Raw genomic sequence first — 24,043 nt, 5'->3', positions numbered from 1 at the left:
AATGATAGATCACCTCACACCTGTTAGAATGGCTGTTGGAAAACACACATATACAAAGAAAAGAACAAGACAAGGAGATAGAGAAATTGGAACCCTTGGTAACTGTTGTTAGGAAGGCAAAATGGTGCAGCAACTATGGAAAGCAGCACAATGGTTCCTCAAAAAATTAAAGATAAAACTACCATATGATCCAGCAATCACACGCCTGGGTATATATCAAAAAAACCCTGAAATCAGAATCCCAAAGAGATATGTGCACTCCCATGTTCATTCCAGCATTATTCACAATCGTTAAGAGGTGGAAAGAACCTAAATATCCATTGATGGATAAATGTGTAAAGAAAATGTGCCATATACATACGGTAGAATGTTATTCAGCCATTAAAAAAGAAGGAAATACTGTCACATGCTAAAACATGGATGAACTTTGAGGACATTATGCTAAGTTAAACCAACCACAGGAGAACAAATACCACATGATTTCACTCATATAAGGTATCTAAAGTAGTCACACTCCTCGAAGCACAAAATAGAATATGGCAGATGCTAGGGCCTGCAGGGAGGGGAAAATGAGTTGCTATTCAATGGGTGTAAAGTTTTAGTCATGCCAGGTGAGAAAGTTGTAGAGATCTGTATGACATTGTACTTATATTGATGATCTTGTGTGCTTATTTGCCACCAAATGAGTATCTTCTTTGGTGAAGAAGCATCTGTTCAAATATTTTGTCCACTTTTTATTGGGTTTCTTTTCTTGTTATTGAGTTTTGAGAGTTTATTATATAGTTTGGATATAAGTCCTTTATCAGATATAGGCTTTGCAAATATTTTTTCTCATAGTATGGCTTGTCTTTTCATTCTCTTCAGCAGTGTCTTTTGAAGGACTGAAGCTTTTAGAAATCCAGTTTAAGAATTTTTGTCATGATGGCTGTGCTGTGTCTAAGATTTATTTGACTAACCAAAGGTCGCAAATATTGTCTCCTATATTTTCTTCCAGAAATTTTACAATTTTAGGTTTTACATTGGGGTCTATGATTAATTTTAATTTTTATATATGGTGCATGACATATGTGAAAGTGGTTTTTTGAGGTTTTGTTGTTGGGTTTTGTTTTTGTTTTGGGGTTTTTTGTTTTGTTGTTGTTGTTGTTGTTTGCATATAGGTATCCAATTGTTCAAACACCATTTGTTGTAAAGACCACAAAGAATTTTTTTAAGATTTGTAATTCTCATTTCTGGTGTTCTTCATTTCTTTGTGTTAATCCATATTTCTACCCAGTGACATTTTGCTTCTGCCTGGAGGACTTTTAACATTTCTTGTATTGTGGATCTGCAGCTGATTAATCTTTTCAGCTTTTATATTTCTGAAAAAGTCTTTATTTCACCATTACTTTTGAAAGATAAATTTAAATTTTCACTGGGTATATAATTTTAAGAAGTTTTTTTTCCTTTCTATAATTTAAAGCTGTAGTTCCAATGTCTTCCTTTTTTTTTTTTTTTAATTTACATCCAAATGAGTTAGCAAATGTGAAACAAGATTTCAGGAGTAGATTCCTTAATGCCCCTTACCCATTTAGCCCATATATATATACAAACAACACATCTTCTTTATCCATTTATCCATCGATGGACATTTGGGCTCTTCCCATACTTTGGCTATTGCTGATAGTGCTGCTATAAACATGGGGGTGCATGTGTCCCTTCGAAACAGCACACCTGTATCCCTTGGATAAATGCCTAATAGTGCAATTTCTGGGTCATAGGGTAGTTCTATTTTTAGTTTTTTGAGGAACCTCCATACTGTTCTCCAGAGTAGCTGCACCAGCTGCATTGCCACCAACAATGCAAAAGAGATCCTCTTTCTCTGCATCCTCGCCAACATCTGTTGTTGCCTGAGTTGTTAATGTTAGCCATTCTGACAGGTGTAAGGTGGTATCTCATTGTGGTTTTGATTTGTATTTCCCTGATGATGAATGATGTTGAGCATTTTTTCATGTGTCGGTTGGCCATCTTGATGTCTTCCTTGGAGAAGTGTCTATTCATGTCTTTTGCCCATTTCTTCACTGGATTCTTTGTTTTTTGGGTATTGAGTTTGATAAGTTCTTTATACATTTTGGATACTAACCCTTCATCTGATATATCGTTTGCAAATATCTTCTCCCATTCTGTGGGTTGCCTTTTAATTTTGCTGATTGTTTCCTTCACTGTGCAGAAGCTTTTTATTTTGATGAGGTCCCAATAGTTCATTTTTGCTTTTGTTTCCCTTGCCTCTGGAGACATGTTGAGTAAGAAGTTGCTGCGGGCAAGGTCAAAGCTATACTACAAAGCTGTAATCATCAAGACAGTATGGTACTGGCGCAAGAACAGACACTCAGATCAATGGAACAGAATAGAGAACCCAGAAATGGACCCACAAATGTATGGCCAACTAATCTTTGACAGAGCAGGAAAAGAATAACCAATGGCATAAGGACAGTCTCTTCAGCAAGTGGTGCTGGGAAAACTGGACAGCGACATGCAGAAAAATGAACCTGGACCACTTTCTTACACCATACACAAAAATAAACTCAAAATGGATGAAAGACCTCAATGTAAGACAGGAAGCCATCCAAATCCTCGAGGAGAAAGCAGGCAAAAACCTCTTTGATCTTGCCCGCAGCAACTTCTTCATCCACTGTCTTCTTATTTGCATTGTTTCTGACCAGAAATCTGCTGTCATCCTTATCTTTTGTTCCTCTGTACTTCATATGTCTTTTTATTCTGTGGCTGCTTTTAAGATTTTTCTTTTTTTGGGGCGCCTGGGTGGCGCAGTCGGTTAAGCGTCCGACTTCAGCCAGGTCACGATCTCTCGGTCCGTGAGTTCGAGCCCCGCGTCGGGCTCTGGGCTGATGGCTCAGAGCCTGGAGCCTGTTTCCGATTCTGTGTCTCCCTCTCTCTCTGCCCCTCCCCCGTTCATGCTCTGTCTCTCTCTGTCCCAAAAATAAATAAACGTTGAAAAAAAAAAATTTTTTAAAAAAAAGATTTTTCTTTTTATCTCTGGTTTTGAGTAATTTGATTATGTCGTGCCTTGTCATTTTCTTCATATGTCTTGGACTTTGGGCTCATTGAACTTCTTGGATCTGTGAGTTTATAGCTTTCATCAGATTTAGAAATCTTATAGCTATGATTTCTTTAAATATATTTTTTGTCACCCACCTTACTAGTTATATTTGCCCACTTGGAGTTGTCTCACAGTTCACTGATGCTTTTTTTATTTTAGAGGATGTTTTTTCTCTGTATGTTTAATTTTGGATAGTTCATATTCCTATGTCTTTAAAGTCACTCATCCTTTCTTCTGTACTGTTAAATCAGTAATTTCATCTAGTATATTTTTCATTTCTGTTGTTGTAGGTTTTTTTCCTGACAGTTCACTTCGGTCTTTTGTATCTCCCATATCCCTACTTTTGAACACATAGAATATTGTTATAATTACTATTTTAATATCTTTCTCTGATAATTCTAACATCAGTGTCAGTTCTGGATCAGTTTCACTTGATTGATTTTTCTCCTAATTGTGGTTCTTTTTTTCCTGCCTCTCTGCATGCCTAACAATCTTTGTTTGGATGCCAGACATAGTAGATTTTACCTTACTGAATGTTAGATATTTTTGTATTCTTTTTTTTTTAATTTTTTTAATGTTTATTTTTGAGAGAGAGAGCCGAGTGGGGGAGGGGCAGAGAGAGAGGGAGACCTAGAATCCGAAGCAGGCTCCAGGCTCCCAACTGTCAGCACAGGGTCCATAAGATCACAACCTGAGCCAAAGTCAGATGTCCGACCACCTGAGCCACCCAGGTGCCCCTGTATTCTTATAAATATGCTTCAACTTTTTTCAGGAATGTTGAAGTTATTTGAAAACAATATGATTAATTTTGGGTCCTTAAGATTTGTTGAGTAGACCCAGAACAATATTTATTATAGGTCTTAAATTTCTATACTGCTGAGACAAGACCTTTCTGGATATCCTAGCCAGTGTCCTGTAAATTGTGAGGTTTTCCATTCTGGCTGCAAGTAACAGGCACTATTTCTGGCCCTATGAAAGCAGCAGGCTGTTTTCCCTCTAATCCTCTTGGATAGGTCATTTCCTGGCTTTGGGCAATTTTCTCACCTATATGTGCTAATCAGTACTCTACTTTTCACACATCTCCACAATTATCACTGTTGTGCTCTCACCTTCTCAGAACTCTTTCCTTTGAACATTTGCTGCCTTGGTCTTGCTGAATTCTCAGTTCCGTATCCTCAACTCAGGGAGTCTGCCAGCATCAGACTGGGTTTTCCCTCCCTACATCATGGTCTGGAAATTCTTTTAAGGCAGTAAGTGAGCATAGGATTTGCCTATTTGTTTTCCCTGTCTCAGGAATCATTATTTTTCATTGACTATGTCTAGTGTCTTGAAAACCATTGTTTTATATACTTTGTTTAGAAGTCTGTTTGGGGATTGTTTTGGGTAGGAGGGTAAATATAGTCCTTTTCACTCCATCTTGGGCAGGAATAGAAATTCATGTCATAGTTTTAAAAAGAAAATTATAGGGGAAGTGGACCAGAGCATAAACTCATCTCTCATTAGAAAATGACTGGCTTGAGGGGAGGGTAGGTGATGGGCATTGAAGAGGGCATCTTTTGGGATGAGCACTGGGTGTTGTATGGAAACCTAATTTGACAATAAATTTCATATAATAAAAAAAAAAAAAGAAAATGACTGGCTTGAGGGGTGCCTGGGTGGCTCAGTCAGTTAAGTTACTGACTTTGGCTCAGGTCATAATCTCACGGTTCGTGAGTTTGAGCCCCCCATCAGGCTCTTTGCAGACAGCTCAGAGCCTAGAGCCTGCTTCGTATTGTGTGTCTCCCTCGCTGTCTGCCCCTCCCCTGCGCGCTCGCTCTCTCTCTCTCTCTCTCTCTCTCTCAAAAATAAATAATTATTAAAAAATACATATATACTTTAAAAAGAAAATAACTAGCTTGGTAGTTAGAATTGAGTTCTCTGAACTAAAGTATGTATTGTACATGTAGTGATGCAGAATTAAATATGGTCATTTCTAGCACAAGAATAAATCTTACATGTAGCGTTAGCAAGACTTCAGTTACTAAACTGATTTGTGTGGCTCCAGCTTTCTCAGTAACTTTTCTAAAAGAAAACAAGAATAGTCTTTAGAAATATCTATCCATAGGGTGCCTGGGTGGCTCAATCGGTTAAGTGTCTGACTTCGGCTCAGGTTGTGATCTTACAGTTGTGAGTTTGAGCCCCACGTCGGGCTCTGTGCTGACAGCTCAGAGCCTGAAGCCTGCTTGGAATTCTGTGTCTCCCTCTCTCTCTGCCCCTCCTCCACTCATGCTTGGTCTCTCTCTCTCTCTCTCAAAAATATATAAACGTTAAAAAAAATTTTTTTTAAAGAAATAGCTATCCTGTCCTCTCTGAAATAGCTAGCTATCCTGTCCTCTCTGGGCGTTAGCTCTAAGACACTATTTCCTCCCTTCACCCAGCTTCCTGTAGGAATAGTATTCTTGATTGTGGTGCTTTGGTCAATATCCAGGCCTTCCTGTGATATTCACAGAGCTTGGAAAATAACATTTGTTTCTTCTTTGTCCTGCTCTTTAATGGTCCACTGGTTTATGATAGTTGCCTTTAAACAGAAATGTATCCCTGAAAGGTGCCAAACAAATGATCCATTTCTTTTTATTATTATAGTACAGAGCAGTGATTTTCAAAGACCTCTATTTGCATCCTATAACTGCCTCCCTCAAGCCCTCCTGTTCTACCAAAGCAAAGTGTATACATATTTCCCTGTGGTTAAGGATGGAAAATCCATATTAACTATTTTCATTCATGAATTCATTTGTTAAATGTTATTGAATATACCTACCGAATGACAAGAACTGTACTAGTTAATAAGGACTTAATAGGCTCGGTGATTAACATAGGGTGAGATGACGACTTGTGGGAGGTTGAGATGATCATGTTAGAGATTTGGTAGCTCTATATATGGGAGGAATAAAAGCCTCTTTAAGGATATAGTAAAAGCAAGAGATGTTGAGAACCTAAACTATGTGCCTGACATTCATTGAGGATTAAGATTCTAAGCTAAGAACTTAACATACATGTTCTCATTTAACCTAATGGGGTAGATACTCTTCTTATCCTCGTTTTACAGATGACAAAACTGAGACTTAGAGTGATCAGCACCTCCTCCAAGGGTACGCCACTCTAGTAGCAGTGGAATAGGAAAGAAAAAAATGAATTATATCTGAGAAATAGTCCTCAAGAACTATTGAGAGGACTTGTGACAAATTAGATGTAAAGGTTAAGGAAGAAGAAATCCTGATGAGTGCCGAGTTTCTATCTGGGAAGACCAGGCAAATGGGTGATACTTCATTAACTGAGTTATTAATAAATGGAATAGAAAGATTAAGGTGAGTGAGACAATAACTTTGAAACATTTGAAGTTTGAGGTTTCTATCAGAAAGCCAAATAGGATAACTTTTGTAAATAGTTGGACATGCTGTGTAGGAGTGTGGGAATGAGGTCTGGAATAGAAATACAAACCATCACCACTTAGATAGTTGTGAAAGCTATTAGTCTATTCCTTTGAGACTATCCAGGGAGATCACAAAGAACAAAACAATGAAATATAGAACCTAGTATTGGCATTATCTTAGGGATGGGCAGAAGAGGAAGAACTATTAAAGATACATCAGAAGGAGAGGACTAAAAAAGTAGAAGAGGGGCGCCTGGCTGGTTCAGTCAGAAGATTTCAAGGTCATGAGTTCGAGCCCCATGTTGGGTGTAGAGATTACTTAAGTGAACAAATAAATACTTAAAAAAAAAAAAAGAACTAGAAGAAAATATTGTCATGTTAAGCCTAAGAGAGGAATGTATTTCAAAAAGTGGGGATTAGTTAAAAGTGTTAAAGACTGAGGAGTGGTTAGGAAGCATAAGGACTGGGAAAAGAAATCATCATACTTAACAATTATACTTCATACAATCATACTTCAGTGACTTTAACCAAAACAGTCTCAGCAGATATACTGCTGAATAATATGAGAGGAAGTCAGGCTAGAATGCACGATTGCTGCGCAAGTGAAGAGAGCAAACAGGGCTCTTTCACAATGTTGGGTAGTAAAAGGAAGAAGGGAAGAGGGTTTAAAGAGAGTCAGTATGTTCTCAGTATCCTTTTTCTGAGTTTTGTTTTAAATGAGTGTGTCAGGGAAAGGGGGGGTGGTTATGGTTACTCTGGATGTCTTTTTGTCTTGATGGTGTCGATGGTGGTAGCAGCTAACGCAGTTAACCACCAGATACTTTCCTAGGCATGTCACATATATTAACTCATTTAATCCCCACAGTATCATTGTTATCCCTACTTTTAAAATGAGGAAAACTGAGATCTCAGGAGCACAAGTAATTGTCCTAAGGTCACACAGCCAGTAAGTAACAGAGACAGGATACACACCGAGGGATCCTAGCTCTGAGTCTAGTTTTACCTACTCTGCTGTGTTTCCTTGTTGACCTGAAAAGTGATTCTGCTTTATTTAACCTTTTCTTTTTTTTTTTTTTTTTTTTTCTCAAACAGCAGTTATCTGTAGTGAACGTTTCTCAGACTGTTATCTTTAGATTGTCTTTTAGGACCTTCTTCAAATTGCTTTACATTCTTTAGAAACTCATTTCCTGGTGTAGGAATAGCTGCCTACTGGAATCCTATCCAGAGCAGCCGGAATAAACAACAGACCCTAAAGAGATTCGACTCCTGTAAATGGTAGACAAATTCAGTAGACAAATCAACTCCTGCCCTGCTTTAAGCATTTCTGAAGAAAAAAATAAGCATGTTTTTTGACTTATGTTTGAGACTGAGGTGATATCAGGTTTTGTCTGAAGCACATGTGTTTCTCTGCTTTGTGTCGAGAAGGGCACACATGTCCTGAATCCTAAGGATGAGGCTGAAACTATCCTTTGTTAGAGGAACAGAGGTACTTCCAGGCTAGACTTTACAGTCATTGTGGGAGAATGCTAGGAAAGACAACCCTGCTCCTGTTTGCACCAGGCCTTGGCTGTATCACACACACCCTTTCTTCTGCCAGGCCTGGGACTGACTTCTTTTAGGATGATTCATGATTGTTTCCATGAGTAAATATGCTTTAGTCTAAGTCCAGTTAGAGCTCGTTTGCCTCCACTTCCCCTTCTCCTTTTCCACTTACTGCAGCTGTTTGTACTTGCATTTGGGCAGAGCTGATCTGTTAGCCTCAGTGCACTTTGTGTTATTGTTTTTTTAATGTTTACACTTTGCTTCAGTGAAAGAAAGGTCCATTTTCTCTATAAGCCTAGATGTGTAGTTATACTTATTGATGGTCTCACAGAGACCGTTTCCTAGAGAGAACTCATTCGTCTGCCTCAAGCCTGATTTGCATTGAAGAGATGCACACACTGAAGAGGTGCCCACACCCATCTGAGTCTGGAGTTGTTATTAAACCCTTTTAAAAACTACTTTCCAAAGCTTGTCTTATTTGTGTGTCATATTGAAATGTGATTCCTTTCCATGTTTTTTCCTTCAATGTTTTATTAGGAAAATTTTCAGATACACCAAAAAAGAAAGAACCTAACAATCAGCACTCATATACGCACCACCTTGATTGTATCATTAACACTTTGCTGTCTTATTATCTGTCCAACTGCCCATCTCTTTACCCATGCATCTTTTTTTATGAATTTTGAAGTAAATTATGGATATTGCTATACTTTAGTAGAATGCTTTGAGAGGGACGGGATGGTCTTGCTGCCCGAGGACTGCCAATTCTTGAGTGCCAGGGGTAAGAAAGCCACACACATTACTAAGTGGTATGGATTAGCTCATTTTTTTCCCCTTAGCTCAGCTGTAGTTGCAGTGGTAATTTCTCATAGATTATTTCAGTGTTTGTGCCTTAGAAAATCTCTTGGAAGCCAGCTGGTACCCCAAACAAACATTTATTAAGGAATATGAACTCCACAGAGAACATCCATTACCTCCATGTCCCACAATGCAGGCCAAAGTGCTTTCTTGTTCGTATGCCCTAAATTTATTGTTGAACATAGGAAGTAGGGCTCTCTTTTATCATATAGAGCTGACAAAAGCCTTAGGTTCTGAGGTACAGAAATTGTTTCTAGGCTGTTCTTGGCATCTACAGTTGTTTTACCATATGGTACTGGGCTAATTTTATCTGTTCTTCCCTTGAGGCTTTTGTGAATTGATTACATTTTTAGAAAATTTTTTAAATAACTTTTTAAAATGTCAGAGCTTTCTCAGTAGAATAAAATATGATGAGAGATTACGTCAACAGGAGAACAAGTTATCTTAAGAGAATTTTTCTCAAAAACTTAAGCATTTCAATTGCAATTTCAATTGCATACTCCATATTATAAATTAGCATTGGTCATGTTCACGAAAGCCCCTTTTGATACAAAATATAAAGTAATCTTGGACCTGAAGAGATAAGTCTGTTAGTTCAGAAATCAAATGAAAGTTTCTACAGCTCTTCTCTCTCTGGAAAGGTCATTTCCGGCCAAACATGTACTTCCTAAAGGGAAGCACAGGAGAGGTGAAAGAGAAAGAAGACAGCTTAGCCCATCAGCTAAGCCTAATCAGTCCTGGTCATCCATGGTATCATTCATGTCACTTTCAGATTTAAAGTGACATCCTATAGAGCAGCTACAACATAATAGACAAAGCCTGGATTTTTGAGCCAGAATTGGGTTTTATTTCTAGTTCTGAAACCAGCTGTGTGACTTTAGGTCTCGCTAGGCCTAGTTAGACTCACCTCAAGCCAACTGACCTATTTTCATTCCTCCCGGGGAATCCTATCACTGCTCACCCCGAGCTCAGAGTAACTCTCTGGGTGCCCACTGAGCACACTCAGGTGCCCTGGAAGCTCCAAGTGGGTAGCAGTCACCTACTATCAAGTGACATGGAAAGCGGTGGAGTAAGGAGCTCCAGGAATCAGTCCCACCACGGAAGCAACCACTAAGCTGGCACATCTGACAGAATCAACTTTTTCAGAACTTTGGAATTGCTAAGTGAAAAAAAGCAGATTATGAAACAGGATCTATAGTATGATCTCATTTGAGGTTTTTAAAATAAGTATTTGTGGTACAGAGAAAAACTCAGAATATATGCGAATAATGTTTCTCTCTGGCTACTGGGAGTACAATTATTATCTTGTTTATCTGCTATTCCTAAAATTTTCTATAGTGAATATATATTACTTCTGTAAAAAATAGCAAAAGCAAAATAGAACAGTTTGGCAGTTTCTCAAAAAGTTAAACATAGAGTTTCCAAGTGACTCAGCAGTACCACTCGTAGATACACACCCAAGAGAACTGAAAACATATGTACACAAAAACTTGTACGTGAATGTTTATACCGGCATAATTCATAATAGCCAAAAAGTGGAAACAAATCAGATTACTTGCCAGATAAATTGATAAACAAAAGGTGATGTAGCCACATAATGGAATATTACTCAACAATAACAAGAATAAAGTCCTGATACATGCTTCAACATGAGTGAACCTCAAAAACATTATTCTAAGTGAGCTAGACACAAACGGCCACATATTACGTAATGTTTATTGTCCAGAATAGGCAAATCTGTATGTCCAGAATAGGCAAATCTGTAAAGACAGGAGGTCTCTGGTTGCCAGGGGCTGGAAGGAAGGGGGACTATGGAGTCACAGCTAATGAGTATAGAGTTTTCTTTGGGGGATGATAGAAATGTTTAGGGATTCAATAGTGATGGTTGCACAATTTTGTGAATGTATAGTTGACCCTTGAGCAACACAGATTTGAACTGTGCTGGTTCACTTTTGTAGACAGTACTGTACATGTATTTTCTCCTCTTTATGATTTTCTTACTAACATTTTCTTTTCTCCAGCTTACTTTATTGTAAGAATATAGCGTATAGTATGTATAACATACAAAATATAGGTTAATTGACTGTTTATGTTACCAGAAATATATAGTAAAGTTTTAGGGGGCATCAAAAGTTAACCTGTGGATTTTCAACTCCAAGAGGCATCAGTTCCCCTAACCCGCATGTTGTTCAAGGGTCAACTGTACTGAAAACCACTGAATTGCATACTTTAAAAGGGTGAATTTTATGATCTATGAAGTATAGCTCAATAAAGTAATGTTTAAGAAAGGTGAAATAGACTATAAGCTACAAGAATTAGAATTAAAAAGAATATATTTAGCAAGTTAAAGTCAAATTTTTCACTGAATTCTGTAATTATAGTTATGGATTTTTTTTTTTAAGTCTTTAAGTCCAGTTAGTTAACATACAGCGTTATATCAGCTTAGAGTTAGTAATTTTAAAAGTGTAAGTTTCGGTAAAGAGATGAGAATCAGGAACTTATAAGCGATTATGTAGCTGAAGCTCCACAGCTCCCCCTTTTTTTTAGTGAAAATTTGGGACATTTTAAAACTGATATGGGAAACTATTTTCTTCTCTTTTTAAAGTTTGGCTTTGTATTTTTAATTATTTGCACTATTTTTGGAATTGTTATCTTTTTTTAATGCAAAGTAATCATTCTAATAGCTTTCAGAGAATTTTAAATGAGAGTCTAATACATGTATACTTAACTTGCGAGCAGATTTTCTCAAGTAAGCCACCATCTCTAGATCCCATTTGATGATGTATAAGTGGTTTAAGTATGTTCTAGAATAATATAAGCAGTATAAATAGATCTCATTTACCCCCTTATGATTTCCCTTTCTCTTGCCCTCATCCCCTTCCCCTGGCCTTTTATGCTCCAAAATGTAAAATGGGATTAGAGTACAATACCTTATTTTTAATTAATTCTTTCAGTAAGCATATATTGAGTGCCTACTATGTGTCAAAACACTGTGCTTAAAGTTAAAGATACAAAAATAAAATATGTGACCCTGGGGCACTGGCTGGCTCAATCAGAAAAACGTGTGACTTGATCTCAGGGTGTGAGTTGAAGCCCCACACTGGGACAGGGCATTGAGCTTACTTAAAAAAAAATAAAATAAAAATAAATAAAAAAACACCTGGTTCTAGACAGATAAAATGATACATCTTAGAGCTACTCTCTGAACAGTTAGGAGGGCATTTAACCCAGATAAGGAAGGTCAGTCAGGACTTGTTTTTACCGTTTATATAATTAGAAGGTTGATCTTTGAAAGCAAGTTACACCTATTATGCATTTTTAGAAAACTATTAAAAGTAGAGCTCATGCTTGGCTGTTAGCACATCCTACAACTACATACGCACAGAAAAACATCTTGAGAAAAGTGGTAGGATCTGTTGTCTCCAAGATGTGTGTATAGGCCAAAACTCTTTTTTTTTTTTTTTTTTTTTTAATTGGCATGAATACAGGCAGTAGAGGAGCAAAGACCTGAGGTCAGAGTTTGGTTTCTGCTTCCTTGACTGCTAAGCATGTTGAAGACTTTTTAAACTATCAGAGCTTTTATGGGCTCTGCTTATACTAATATATCTACCAAATTAAAAAGAAAAATATCATCGTGAACTTAAAGGAATTGCTATTTTTCACTGGTATCTTTTTAAAAAGCAGACACATCGTCTTTGCATTGCTTTCTGCAGGACTGATATGTACTGATATGGTCCTATTAGTTGTTAAATATTGAAATACATCCTTACTGGTTGGTAAAAAGCTGATGCTTTAAGCCACCTGGATGCTCCACCACAGTCTGTACTCTCCCCCGGGGACTCCAACCCTACATCTCTCCGCAATCCAACAACTAAAAGGTTGTCTCCAGGCATAGCAGGAAGCCTTAAGGACTCTGTTTCTGTACTACTTTGGCATCCATTCTGACTGCTGGTGCTGGGCCATCCCCACTGTTTAATAATTTTGAATCTCACCCCGACTTTCTGACTGTTCCATAAACCATTGTCATTTTAACTGTGTTTGTTTTCTGCCAACTAGAGTATCCCATGGCCCTAGATCACCTGCTCTCGCTTACCTGTGTAGAACCAAAATTGAGTTGCATTATTTGCTGAGTAACCCAGAATAGCATTGTACTAGAACTAATAGTCTCCTAAACCATGCTGCTTTTCTTCTGTATTTCTTTCAATGATGACAGTTTGGCCTAAGTTCTGTGTCCTCTTATTGTTCCTTCCAGTTCATTTTGCACCTTATAGGCCTCCAGATATCTCCCTGAAGCCTCTGCTCTTTGAAGTGCCCAGCATCACTACAGAGTCAGTGTTTGTTGGCCGGGATTGGGTTTTCCACGAAATAGATGCTCAACTTCAAAGTTCAAATGCCAGCGTGAACCAAGGAGTAGTGATTGTGGGAAACATTGGGTTCGGCAAAACTGCCATCATCTCCAGACTGGTGGCCCTCAGCTGCCACGGAACACGGATGAGACAGATCGCCTCAGACAGCCCACACGCCTCCCCCAAACGTACGTATTCCTTTTTAAATAACTCCCTGCTTCATTGCCCTGAAAGTTTTTCTGATAGATTAAGCCTTACATCCTTTTATTTTCTGATCTGCAAAACCTAACTTGCATGTGAGGACCATTAATTCAGAGTTGAGAGAAAGAATGTAATACTCTGTTTACATTTAACCCACATATCTAGCGGTCACCTAAGTGTGACTGAGAAGACCTTTCTGTGGGAATAAATTTATGAGTCTTCCCTCTGGCAGTCTGGCTAGTCTGTCCTTTGGATAATGACTGTAGCAGTTGCTTATAAGAGGCATTTGCCTCCATCACTGTCAGCTTTTGCTCAGCCTGTGCCCATGTCTTCTTGTTACATGCCAGCACAGTCTGCTTGCAGCATTCGATTCCTTGCTCTTGATGTCAGTATTGCACTGCTTGGGCTTAAACTTCATTGTGTCCTTGAAGGGTTTCTCCTGCTTCCTTGTGAAAGGATGCTGAGATCTCGTATGTATTCATGCTCCTTTCATCCCAGGCCAGGCACAGCTTAATGATCACCACCAGGATCTTGTTTGTTTATTTCTAAAATACTTAGGTGGTCCTTAGCACCAGGCACTGTCTAAGAGCTTAACAAATATTAATTCATCCAATCCTCTTATCAACTCAGAGAGGTAGTTCCTATTATCATCATGTCACAGATAAGTGATCTGAGGCTCAAAGAGGTTAAGTAGACCTCCCAGGTTTCATAGCCAGTAAATGGTGAAACAAGTATTTGAGCCTAAGCAGTCTGGTTTCAGAAGCCATTCCCTTATCCACTTTGCTGTCCTGCCTCTCCTTAATGGAGGAACTCACCTGAATAAAGGAGACGAGAGGAAAATAGATGTTCTTCCTATACTCTGTATGTATAGAACCAGTCTACCTGGTTTCTGTTAGTTATGAGAAAACAAAACCAGAAACTATTGCTCTGCTAGTCCAAATCATTAATCTAGCTCACCATAAGTTTTCAGACAGCCACCACTAGAAACTTGAGATTATAGTAGTTACAGTGTCTAACACATGCTAGAAACTCAATAAGAGCTCACTGAGCACCCTCCAGACATTCTGGCTTCCTAATGAAATTAATTGACAGTCTTGTGTCATTAAGTGGGCACATTGTCTCTGGTTAACTAATAGACATCTCACGTGGAGAAGAAGGACTAGTGTGTACAGAGAAAACTGGTTGAATCAAGAGACCCTGTTTACCAGGGTCTGGTAAGAATTGGTATGGAAGAATTCCTTTTTCACAAGCAATGTGATGCTTAGTTTCTACATGAAGCTTTTCTCAGGTAGATTGGCATTGTGTCATGAGAGTCAAGAGCTCAGATTTTGAACCCCAGCACTCCATTGACTATATATACTCTGTAACTTTGAGAATTTTAATTGAAATTTTTAGATCTGTTTTCTCATCTGTAAAATGAGGAAGTGGGACTAAGTGATCTTTAAGATTTGTTCCTGTGTTAAAATTCTGTGATTCTAAAAACATATCTTCTTGAAATTGAAAAGTGGTTGAAATTAACTTTCCAACCTATTCCAGTGTTTTCCTTTGAGCACTTAAATATCACACCAGACTACATTTTATCTGAGTACTCCAAGACTCTTTAACTCTTTGAGTATGTCAGAAAGAAAACCAGATAGCTAATAATCTCTCTGACTCCTCTATATATCACTGTTGAGATAACGTAATGGTAGAATCCTGTAGGACAGAATAAATCCCAAGGGCAAGAAGAGCTGCTTTCTCAGAAAGCAAAGGTATCTGGGAGTCCCTCCCAACTAAGGCTGGGAAAGCAGGAGTTAATAGAAAACAGTTCATGTGCTCCCCAAAGCAGAGGTTCTATAAAGGTAGTTCATTAAGTTATTCTCTAACATCCATTGCCTCTTATCTCCAGAGACACTCTAAAAATACCAGGACACTCCAGTTCTTGAGATAAATGTCCATTTGTTGTGACTGTAGATTTGGCCTGATAGTTAACTTTCCTTTTTTTTTTTTCTTTTTTTTTCTTAATTTGAGAGAGACAGAGAAAGAGGGCACACAAGTGGGGTAAAGGGGCAAAGGGGAAGAGAAAAATCTTAAGCAGCCTCCACATTCAGTGTGGAGCCTGACGCAGAGCTCGATCCCACAACCCTGGGATCATGACCTGAGCCGAAATCAAGAATCAGATGCTCAACCAACTGAGCCACCCAGGCCCCCCTCTTTTTCCTTTTTGCCTGATAGTTAACTTTCAGAACTTGAAAACCATGTCAAAGGAGAAAGAATATATGGTTATATATTTACCAGAATTTCACAGAACTAGCAGTTGCCTTGTACATAATAATTTTTGTTGTTATCTGTCAGTGACCAAACTACATTCTACCTCTGCCATCTTAACAGAGCCACTAGCCCTTAAGAAGGGTCAGGAATAAGTGACTGATAAAGTGCAAGCTGTTTTTTGGCATTAATATGTTATTATGTAAGCCAGCACTGGGAATTTGACTGGCAGTAGCAGAATTTCTTTCATTAATGACTAAGAATGATGTCTGTATAGAGAATTGGCTTAACTTTTCACAGTTTAATTTACATCAAGCTTAGATAGGTTTATTTGAATTTCCATTGGCTTTCCTAACCCTGTGTCGGTGATACCAACGATACAGTTGTAGAAATAATGAAAACAAGGTAGAAAATCGTTGGCGCTCCCATCTCTGCATCATCTGTCTTCTCTCTTCTACCCCTGTCTCCTCCACACTGAGCAGCACTGCTGTGGAAGACGTGAGCAGTGTAGCCTGCGGTACCACATTGCCTGGCTCCGTCCTTCCCCCACAGACACTCAGCCCCCAGCCCACCCCCTCCTTGTCATTTCCCTGGGAAGGTACAGAAAAGCTGTCAAGGCAGGCACTAGCCTGTCATCTGCTTTCCACCTACACCCCTTCCCAAACCTGACTCCCCCGTCAGGCTCCACCACCATCGTCATCAACCACCCCCTAGTACATACACACAAAGAACAAAAACATTTTGTAAAAATAGACCCGTTGTGTAATTTAGGCATTATTACGTTAACTACAAGTATATTCAGTACAGTAGTCAGGAAAGCTCTAATACAAGACTATCTTTCCCCATCACTAAGAGTCAGTACAGTTATTATTTGGATTTGACATTTGCCAACAGCTGCTAACCCCCCAAACAGCTGTTCAGTAAGTCACCCCACCCTCCCTGCTCTGCTCATGTCAGTAGTCTGTTTTGCTGCTGCACATCGACTGCTGCCTACCTGTTAACTTATGTCTCCTGTTCCCTGAATACCAGAGAGTTAAAATACTCAGAAAAAAAGGAGGCCATCTCCAAAAGGCAGTAGTGAGAAGCCAGAGGGCATTTGGGCAATAATTGCCCCCAAAATCAAATATCAGATAAAGGGGAATGCAGTGGGGAGAAGGAGTGAGCCACAGAAATGATGCATCGACAGTCACTGCGCTTCACCTCCACTCACACATTTTCAGTCTTTTTCCACTGCTGCCACCCACTCGTACCCTCCTGCAGTTATTCTGAACTTGGCTCCAGTGACCAGAGCATTTACTCTCCCAGCAGACAGAAGTCTCCATTCAGTCCTTGGGTGAGGAGTTCAGTGAGGACTCCCTTCCCCTATTCCTCCTCCTTTCCAGTGGCTCTTGACCATCAACAATCCCCTTATTTTGGTGTACCCATTTGTACTGTGGTCTGTAGTCATGTATATAGTCTGTAATTCCTAGTGGAGATAAGACATTTCCTAAGTAACATGAACAAGTGGAATTTTTTAAAAACAGTTTTATTAAGCTGTAATTCACATACCACACAGTTCACCCATTTAAATTGTTCAACTCCGTGCTTTTTAGTATATTCACAGAGTTCTACAGCTGTCACCATAATCTAATGTTAGAACACTTTTGTCCCCCCTAAAAGAAATGCCCATTAGTGATCAATCTCTATTCTCCCCTTAACTGCCTGCCTCTACCCCTACATAACCACTGATATGTTTTTTGTTCCTACGGATCTCCCTATTCTGGGAATTTCATATAAAGAGTCATACAATATATGGTCTTTTGTAACTGACTTCTTTGAGTATAATATTTTCAAGGGTTATCCATATTGTAGCATGTATTGGTATCTCATTTCATTTTATCATCAAGTACTATTCCATTGTATGGATATTCCATATTTTAACTGTTCATCGGTAGACATTTGGGTTGTTTTCACTTTTGCACTATTATGAATCTTGCTTCTTTGAACATCTGTGTACAAGTTTTGTGTGGATATAAGTTTTTATTTCTCTTGGGTCCATACCTAGGAGTAGAATTGCTGGATAATAGAACAAATGGAGTTTAACCAATCTTCCTTTAATTCAGGGTTTTATGATTATCTCATGCAAACATCTCATCTTTTTAATCCAGATGTGGACGCCAACAGAGAGCTGCCACTCACACAGCCACCCTCAGCCCACTCGTCCATCCCCAGTGGAAGCTGCCCAGGGACCCCAGAAATGCGCAGGCGGCAGGAGGAGGCCATGCGGAGACTAGCCTCACAGGTACAGTAGGGCTCCCAGGGTGCAGACATGCTAGCTCCATTGTAACCCCAAGGGGCAAAGGTAGGGGGACCCTTGGCAAAGTGGACAAAATGTATACAGCTATACCATGAGACCGTGGGGAAAATTTTCTCTTCCGGCTCCTAGAAAAATGCTTTGTTATTATGGAATCAGAGCCTTTTTGTTTGAAAGGCCCTCAGAAATAACCAGAGTCCCATAATGAATAGATAAGGAAGTCGAGACTCGAAGAAGTTATATGATTTTCCCAAGATCACAGTATTAGCACTCAGCAGTTTTTTATTTTCACTCCTATTCAAAACCCTTCCTGCCATACTATACTGTCCATAATATTTGTTAGGTTTTTGAGTTTTAAATTTCTATTTTATTGAAAGTAACATATGCATGATTTTTGAAAATTGAATAATACTCAAAGACTTATAATAAAACCCAGCAATTCTTTTCCCCTCCTCACCCCACCCTCTCCCCAAAGGCACCACTTTCAACTCTTAGGGCTGTTCTTCTGATCTTTGCCTCCACTGTTTCTAAATAATATTCATATACTGCTATAACTTTTTTCATCATTTTTATACGTTATCTATTGCTGCTTGTTAAGGATGTTGAGAATTTTACATCTTTCATTTTCCTTCCTCCTTCCACCATTTCAGTATGGTTATATCATGATTTTTGTCAGAATCCACATTATAATATCTTCAGTATTAGTACTGTGCACATATGGTTCACTGTGGAACCAAGGATAATATTTCCTTCCTGAGCAGTTTTGTTTTTCCTGGGATTTGAAATGCCTCATTTTAAAATTTGCTTCTTCTTGCTGTGGTGGGGGAGGCGCCTAGCTGGCTCAGTCAGAAGAGCATGTAACTCTTGCTTGGGGTCATGAATTCAAGCCCCACATTGTGTGTGTAGCCAACTTACAAATTAAATTAACTAAATTAAATTAAATTAAATTGGCTTATTCTTTTTTAAACCTATCGCTATAATCCATAATCCTTAATAACTTTGTAAAAAGCCTCTTGGTACAAGTTTACACATCAGTGTCATTTCCCCTGAGACATCCATCTCAGCTCAGGCTGGACCTAGGATGCTCTTGAGGCTAGTTGTTATCCTGGAAATTCCCATTACTTCTCTTCTGTGTTTGCTCCCACATCATCATCTTTCTTGATTTTATTCCTCATTTTGGTGGAACACGTCCACCAGTGGCTTCCTAAGAAAGAATGCACAGGAGGTAAGTTTTTGAAACTTAATGTTTCTAAAAGTATCTTTATTCCATTCTCATACATTACTGTTTATTTGACACAACATAATTCTAGGTTAAAAATAATTTTCCCTCAGAATTGTGAAGGCATTGCTCCATTGTCTTGAGCTTCTAATAATTTTGTTACTAAATAATTATTCTTATTCCTAGTTCTTTATACCTGTTTTTCTCTCCAGAAACTTTTAGGAACTTCTTTTTTATCAACTTTTTTCTTGGGTCTTTTTTCCATTTATTCTGTTAGCATCTAGTATAAACCTTGTATAAACTTCAAATAATTTCTGTATTTTCAGTTCCCTTCCTCACCCCCCTCTTGCACAGGACCTGGTGCTTCCAACCTCATGCTTTTCTGAGGTTTTACAGCTGCGTTGGTTTAGTCCTGTTGTTATTACTTCCAGCAGGCATTTGTTTCACCTAATTCTGTTTGTTAAGTCATTTATGAATCCTATATCCACTTTCCATCCTTATATGTTATAAGCTGAGGTCATAGATAGATATCCCTATAGGTGGAGTTTGCATTTCTCTTCCTTATTCCCCATATTTTTGAGGATTTTCAAGAGAAGAACAAGAGTTTAAAATGTCTGTCTCCAATATTTAAAGAAATTTCTTGGCATGGTTAATTACTAATGAGGAACAGAGAGTCATCTGCAATATCATAAAGTTCTAACTTCTTCATGGAAATCCACTCCACCCAGAGCCCAAAACAGCACATTTCCCCCAACTGCATTTTTAAGTGTCTCCACTTATCAGTGGGCCTTCTGAAAACAGTCTGAGATTTCCCTCATATTCATTGCTAACTCAGTGCAACTTTAAAAAAACATCGTTTTTTTTTTTTCTAAATAGTTTGTATAAACTAGTTCCAGCCTCTTCTTTAAAAGAATCTAAATAAGTGTCACCTTGGAAATACTGTACACTGAATGCTGAAGTCCTTCCATCATTACAGTCACTCACATACTCACTTAGAATTGATGTGTGGAATGACTAATACAAGCCTGAAGTTAAGGTGGTGAACAGAACAGACAACAATCCCTGCTGTTACATGGCCCACGTTCTCGCAGTGGGAAAAGCCAGCAAACAAACATGTAATATGTCAGATCGTGACAAGTGCTGAAAAGAGCTCAGGGATTGTTGTCACTTCTTAGTCTCTCTCTCATCAAGAGAAAGAATCTCAAGATGTTTATGTTCAATATTCGGAAAATGTTACATATTGTTAGCAGGAAATTAGTGACTGCACTTAAGAGGTGATCTCATTTTAAATTCCATGCTTGTGTCTATCTTAAGCAAAATACTGTATAAATAAATCATTTTTGTGCCTATAGATGGGATATTTTTAAATTTATATTAAACATTGTATACGAAATGGCCCTTTAAATTAAAATTAATGTTTATATTCAAGATTTGGAAAATGTTAAATATTGTAAATAGGAAATTAGTGATTGTTTACACTTACTCAAAGAACATAATTTAAATTTCATGATTATTTCTTCCTTAAGCAAAATATGAATGCACCTTTTTGCACCCAGAGATGGGATATTTTTAAGTTTATAGTAACTGTTGTACAAGAAATCGCACCTTAGATTAAAATTAAATATTATCCTGGTAATTGTGCCATGTGTTACATTTCAAGTATACAATTTGTTCTTAGTAGCCTAGAGCAGAAGCCAGCAGTCTTGCCTCTCGCTATAACAAGCCAGTAAGCAGAAACCTTTTCAATAAGATTTTGAAATCAATTAGTATTTTGATGAGGTAAGCTAATATATGTGAGTTAAAAGTGTTCTTGAAAAACCTCTTGATTTGACAGACAAAGTTCTTAGTGCCAATTCTTGTGTATCAATAATTACCATTGGTATTTTCAGGATGTACTGTTAGGTGGGGAGGAAAGTACAAAGGAGTGTCGATGGGATGCTAACTTTCATATAATAAAGAAAGGGATATAAAAAAATACATGTGTACCTGCTTATTTGTCCAAAAAAAATGTAGGAAGGATAAACCAGAAAGAAAAGATACTGGTTACCTAAAGCAGATGGGTAGGAAAGAAGGAGAGTAGAAAGAAATGGGTAATGAGAATGGGGTACAGGGATGAAGAGTAAGTGACACTTCTCTGAATATATCTTTTCGTATAGCTGTGACTCTTAGAAACATGGTAATGTTTCACTTACCCAAAAAATAATTAAAAATAACCAGTATGTGGGGGCTGGGGAGCCCAAAGTGTAATGCAAACACTCACAAATACACCTAACTGTATTTCACATAAATAACATGACCACACTGAAGAAGGCAGAGGAGAAAAGAACTTAAATAAGTTTGGAAGGTAACATCTTGACTGAATACCGTAAGGCTAAAGACAAAAAAGAACTGTGCATAAATGCTATATTCTAATTAATGTTTTCTCACAGGAGCATGGCTCACAGTTTTGAAAATCCTTCATGTATTTATTAGAAATGATTGAATAAATAAATGTATTGTAAATAGCAAGACCAGGTTTCTCATTGTTGGAGAAAGAAGTTAAGAGATGAAGAAAAGGAAATCTAAAGAGAGCCAGGTGATACTGAATTGAAATCTGAGGTATTAGTATATACTCACAATTTTTAATATATATATCTATAGATATTTCTATAGATATATATAGAGAGAGATACAGCAATATAGATAAATCTTCATATGTGAGTTAATATATTACATGCATTTCCTAGCTCTCTCCACTGAGAGGGCCCCAAGTCACAGTCACTTCAGTAGCAATATGCACACCTAACTAATTCAGATCTTGTTTTCTAACATCATTCTCCAGTAAAAGAAACCAGGGCTCTGAAGAGGTTAGATGATGCCAGGTCTGGGGCAGGGTAAATACAAGATGAGCCTGGAGCATCTTCTGATACCAGAAAGCAAGGAAGTGCTTTTAAAAAGATGGGGGGTGGGGGGCGGTGTGTGTGCTTCTTGAAAGAGCCCAGACACCAACCCGAAGGAGATCCTAATGTCCAAAGCCAGACCAAAGTGAGCAACAAAATAAATACAGTATTGGATATAGCCAATGGAATAAAATAAGTCCATATATATTAAATCACTCAAGAAAATAGATGAGAGAGAAGGGACAGCTCTTTATTCCAGTAGAATTCCAATAATAAATGTAGAAGGAAAGAAGGAAATAGAAAATCACTATTAGGCAAACACCACGTGATAATTGTTACAGACAAGATCCACTGATGGATGCTAAAGTTAGTGGGCAAAAGTTTGAGGAAAAACAGGATTTGCATTGTTTCAAAGTGTCTCCCCCAAGATATTTATTAACTACGAAGGGAGAGAGAGTAACTTTATAGTACAGAAATCTGGCAGAAATCTTTACCTTAACCAAGGTGATGAAGGTCGGCATCACCAGTGACAAGACATGTCAACATCATGACCCCATGATATGATCCATGAGAAGCACACAACATTGTTTTTGTGGTATTCTTGCCCAAAAATCTCAGTTGGATTATGAGGAAGGCATCAGACAAACTCAGACTGACATTCACCAGAATAACTGGTCACTACTCTTCGAAAGTGTCAAGGTCATGAAGACAATACCAAAGAGCTCTTACAGACTACAGGAGTCTGAGGAGAAATAGCAACAATAAATGCAGTCCAGGGTCCTGGATAGAATCTTGTTGCAGAAAAAGGACATTAGTGGAAAACTAGTAAAATCTGAATAATGCCTTTACTTAACAATACTATGCCAGTGTTATTTCCTAGCTCTTGTAATCATTCTTTGGTTATGTAAGATATTAATAAAAAGAGAAGCTGGGTGAGGGATATACGGAAATTCTGTGTACTACTTTTGCAACATTTCTGAAAGTCTAAAATTAGTTCAAAATAAAAAGTTAAAAAGTAAATAAAACACTGCCAAAAAAAAAAAAAAAGTAGAGCTCTGAGCTGGAAAATTACTGAGGCAGAACCCAAGTCTGGGAGCTATTCTTAGCTTCCAGCCTGAGTGAGGATTAGAGTTGGGGGACAGGGAAAGGGAAGAGAAGGTCATTATTCATACTGAACCTCCTGGTCCCTGGAAATCTTGGAAGCCACACTAACGTGTTGGAAGCGATGCGCTGAGCAAGAAATCAGGTGGGGATGAGGAGATTCAAAAAGTGATGAAAAGAAGACAGGGAGTAAGAGTATGAGAGCAGACCTGAGGGAGAGCACTTGCAGCATTAGAATTTAAATGATACAAATGCCAGTCATTACGCAAATCAGATGTTTATGTCCAAATGAATTCCACATAGAGCTGTCTTTTCTTTATATGAGATTAGCTTAGTCCTGTCACAGATTACTCATTTCTTTAAAGTGGAAAATGGTCTTTGGAGAGTGAAGGCCTGGGACTTGTAACGCAAACCTGACAGATTTCCTGCCACTCAGTCATTTGATTAGGGCCTTTGATGAGGATTATACTTCATTTTATGATTTCTTGTATACAGCATTAAGTCAAAGCTTTTTTTTTTTTTTTTTGAGATTTTATTGTTTACCTGGGACTTGTAACACAAACCTGACAGATTTCCTGCCACTCAGTCATTTGATTAGGGCCTTTGATGAGGATTATACTTCATTTTATGATTTCTTGTATACAGCATTGAGTCAAAGCTTTTTTTTTTTGGAGATTTTATTGTTTAAGTAATCTCTACACCCAGTGTGGGGCTCAAACCCACAACTCTGAGATCAAGAGTCACATGTTCCACCAACTGAGCCAGCCAGATACCCCAAATCAGAGCTCTTTATACCCAAAGCTATACTGACCTCTGGTCTTTTCTTTTGTCTATGTAGCCTACTAAACCTACCC

General features: G+C 38.2%; 1 protein-coding gene across 1 annotated transcript in view; it reads left to right on the top strand.

Moving 5' to 3' along the window:
* Positions 1-24,043, top strand: part of TANC2 (tetratricopeptide repeat, ankyrin repeat and coiled-coil containing 2) — a 371,592-nt gene that overhangs the window by 256,175 nt on the left and 91,374 nt on the right. The window contains exons 10-11 of the mRNA XM_047081653.1: positions 13,156-13,437; positions 17,845-17,978. Coding sequence (XP_046937609.1) covers positions 13,156-13,437; positions 17,845-17,978 — 416 coding nt within the window. The remainder of the gene's footprint in view (positions 1-13,155; positions 13,438-17,844; positions 17,979-24,043) is intronic.

This window comes from Lynx rufus, unplaced genomic scaffold (genome assembly GCF_022079265.1).
Source record: "Lynx rufus isolate CCGP_SWC_20201006 ecotype Redwood Valley unplaced genomic scaffold, mLynRuf1.p SCAF_18, whole genome shotgun sequence".
NCBI classification, from domain to species: Eukaryota; Metazoa; Chordata; class Mammalia; order Carnivora; family Felidae; genus Lynx; species Lynx rufus.
The sequence above is the reverse complement of the archived record's forward strand: the minus strand, read 5'-3'. Positions and strand labels throughout refer to the sequence as shown.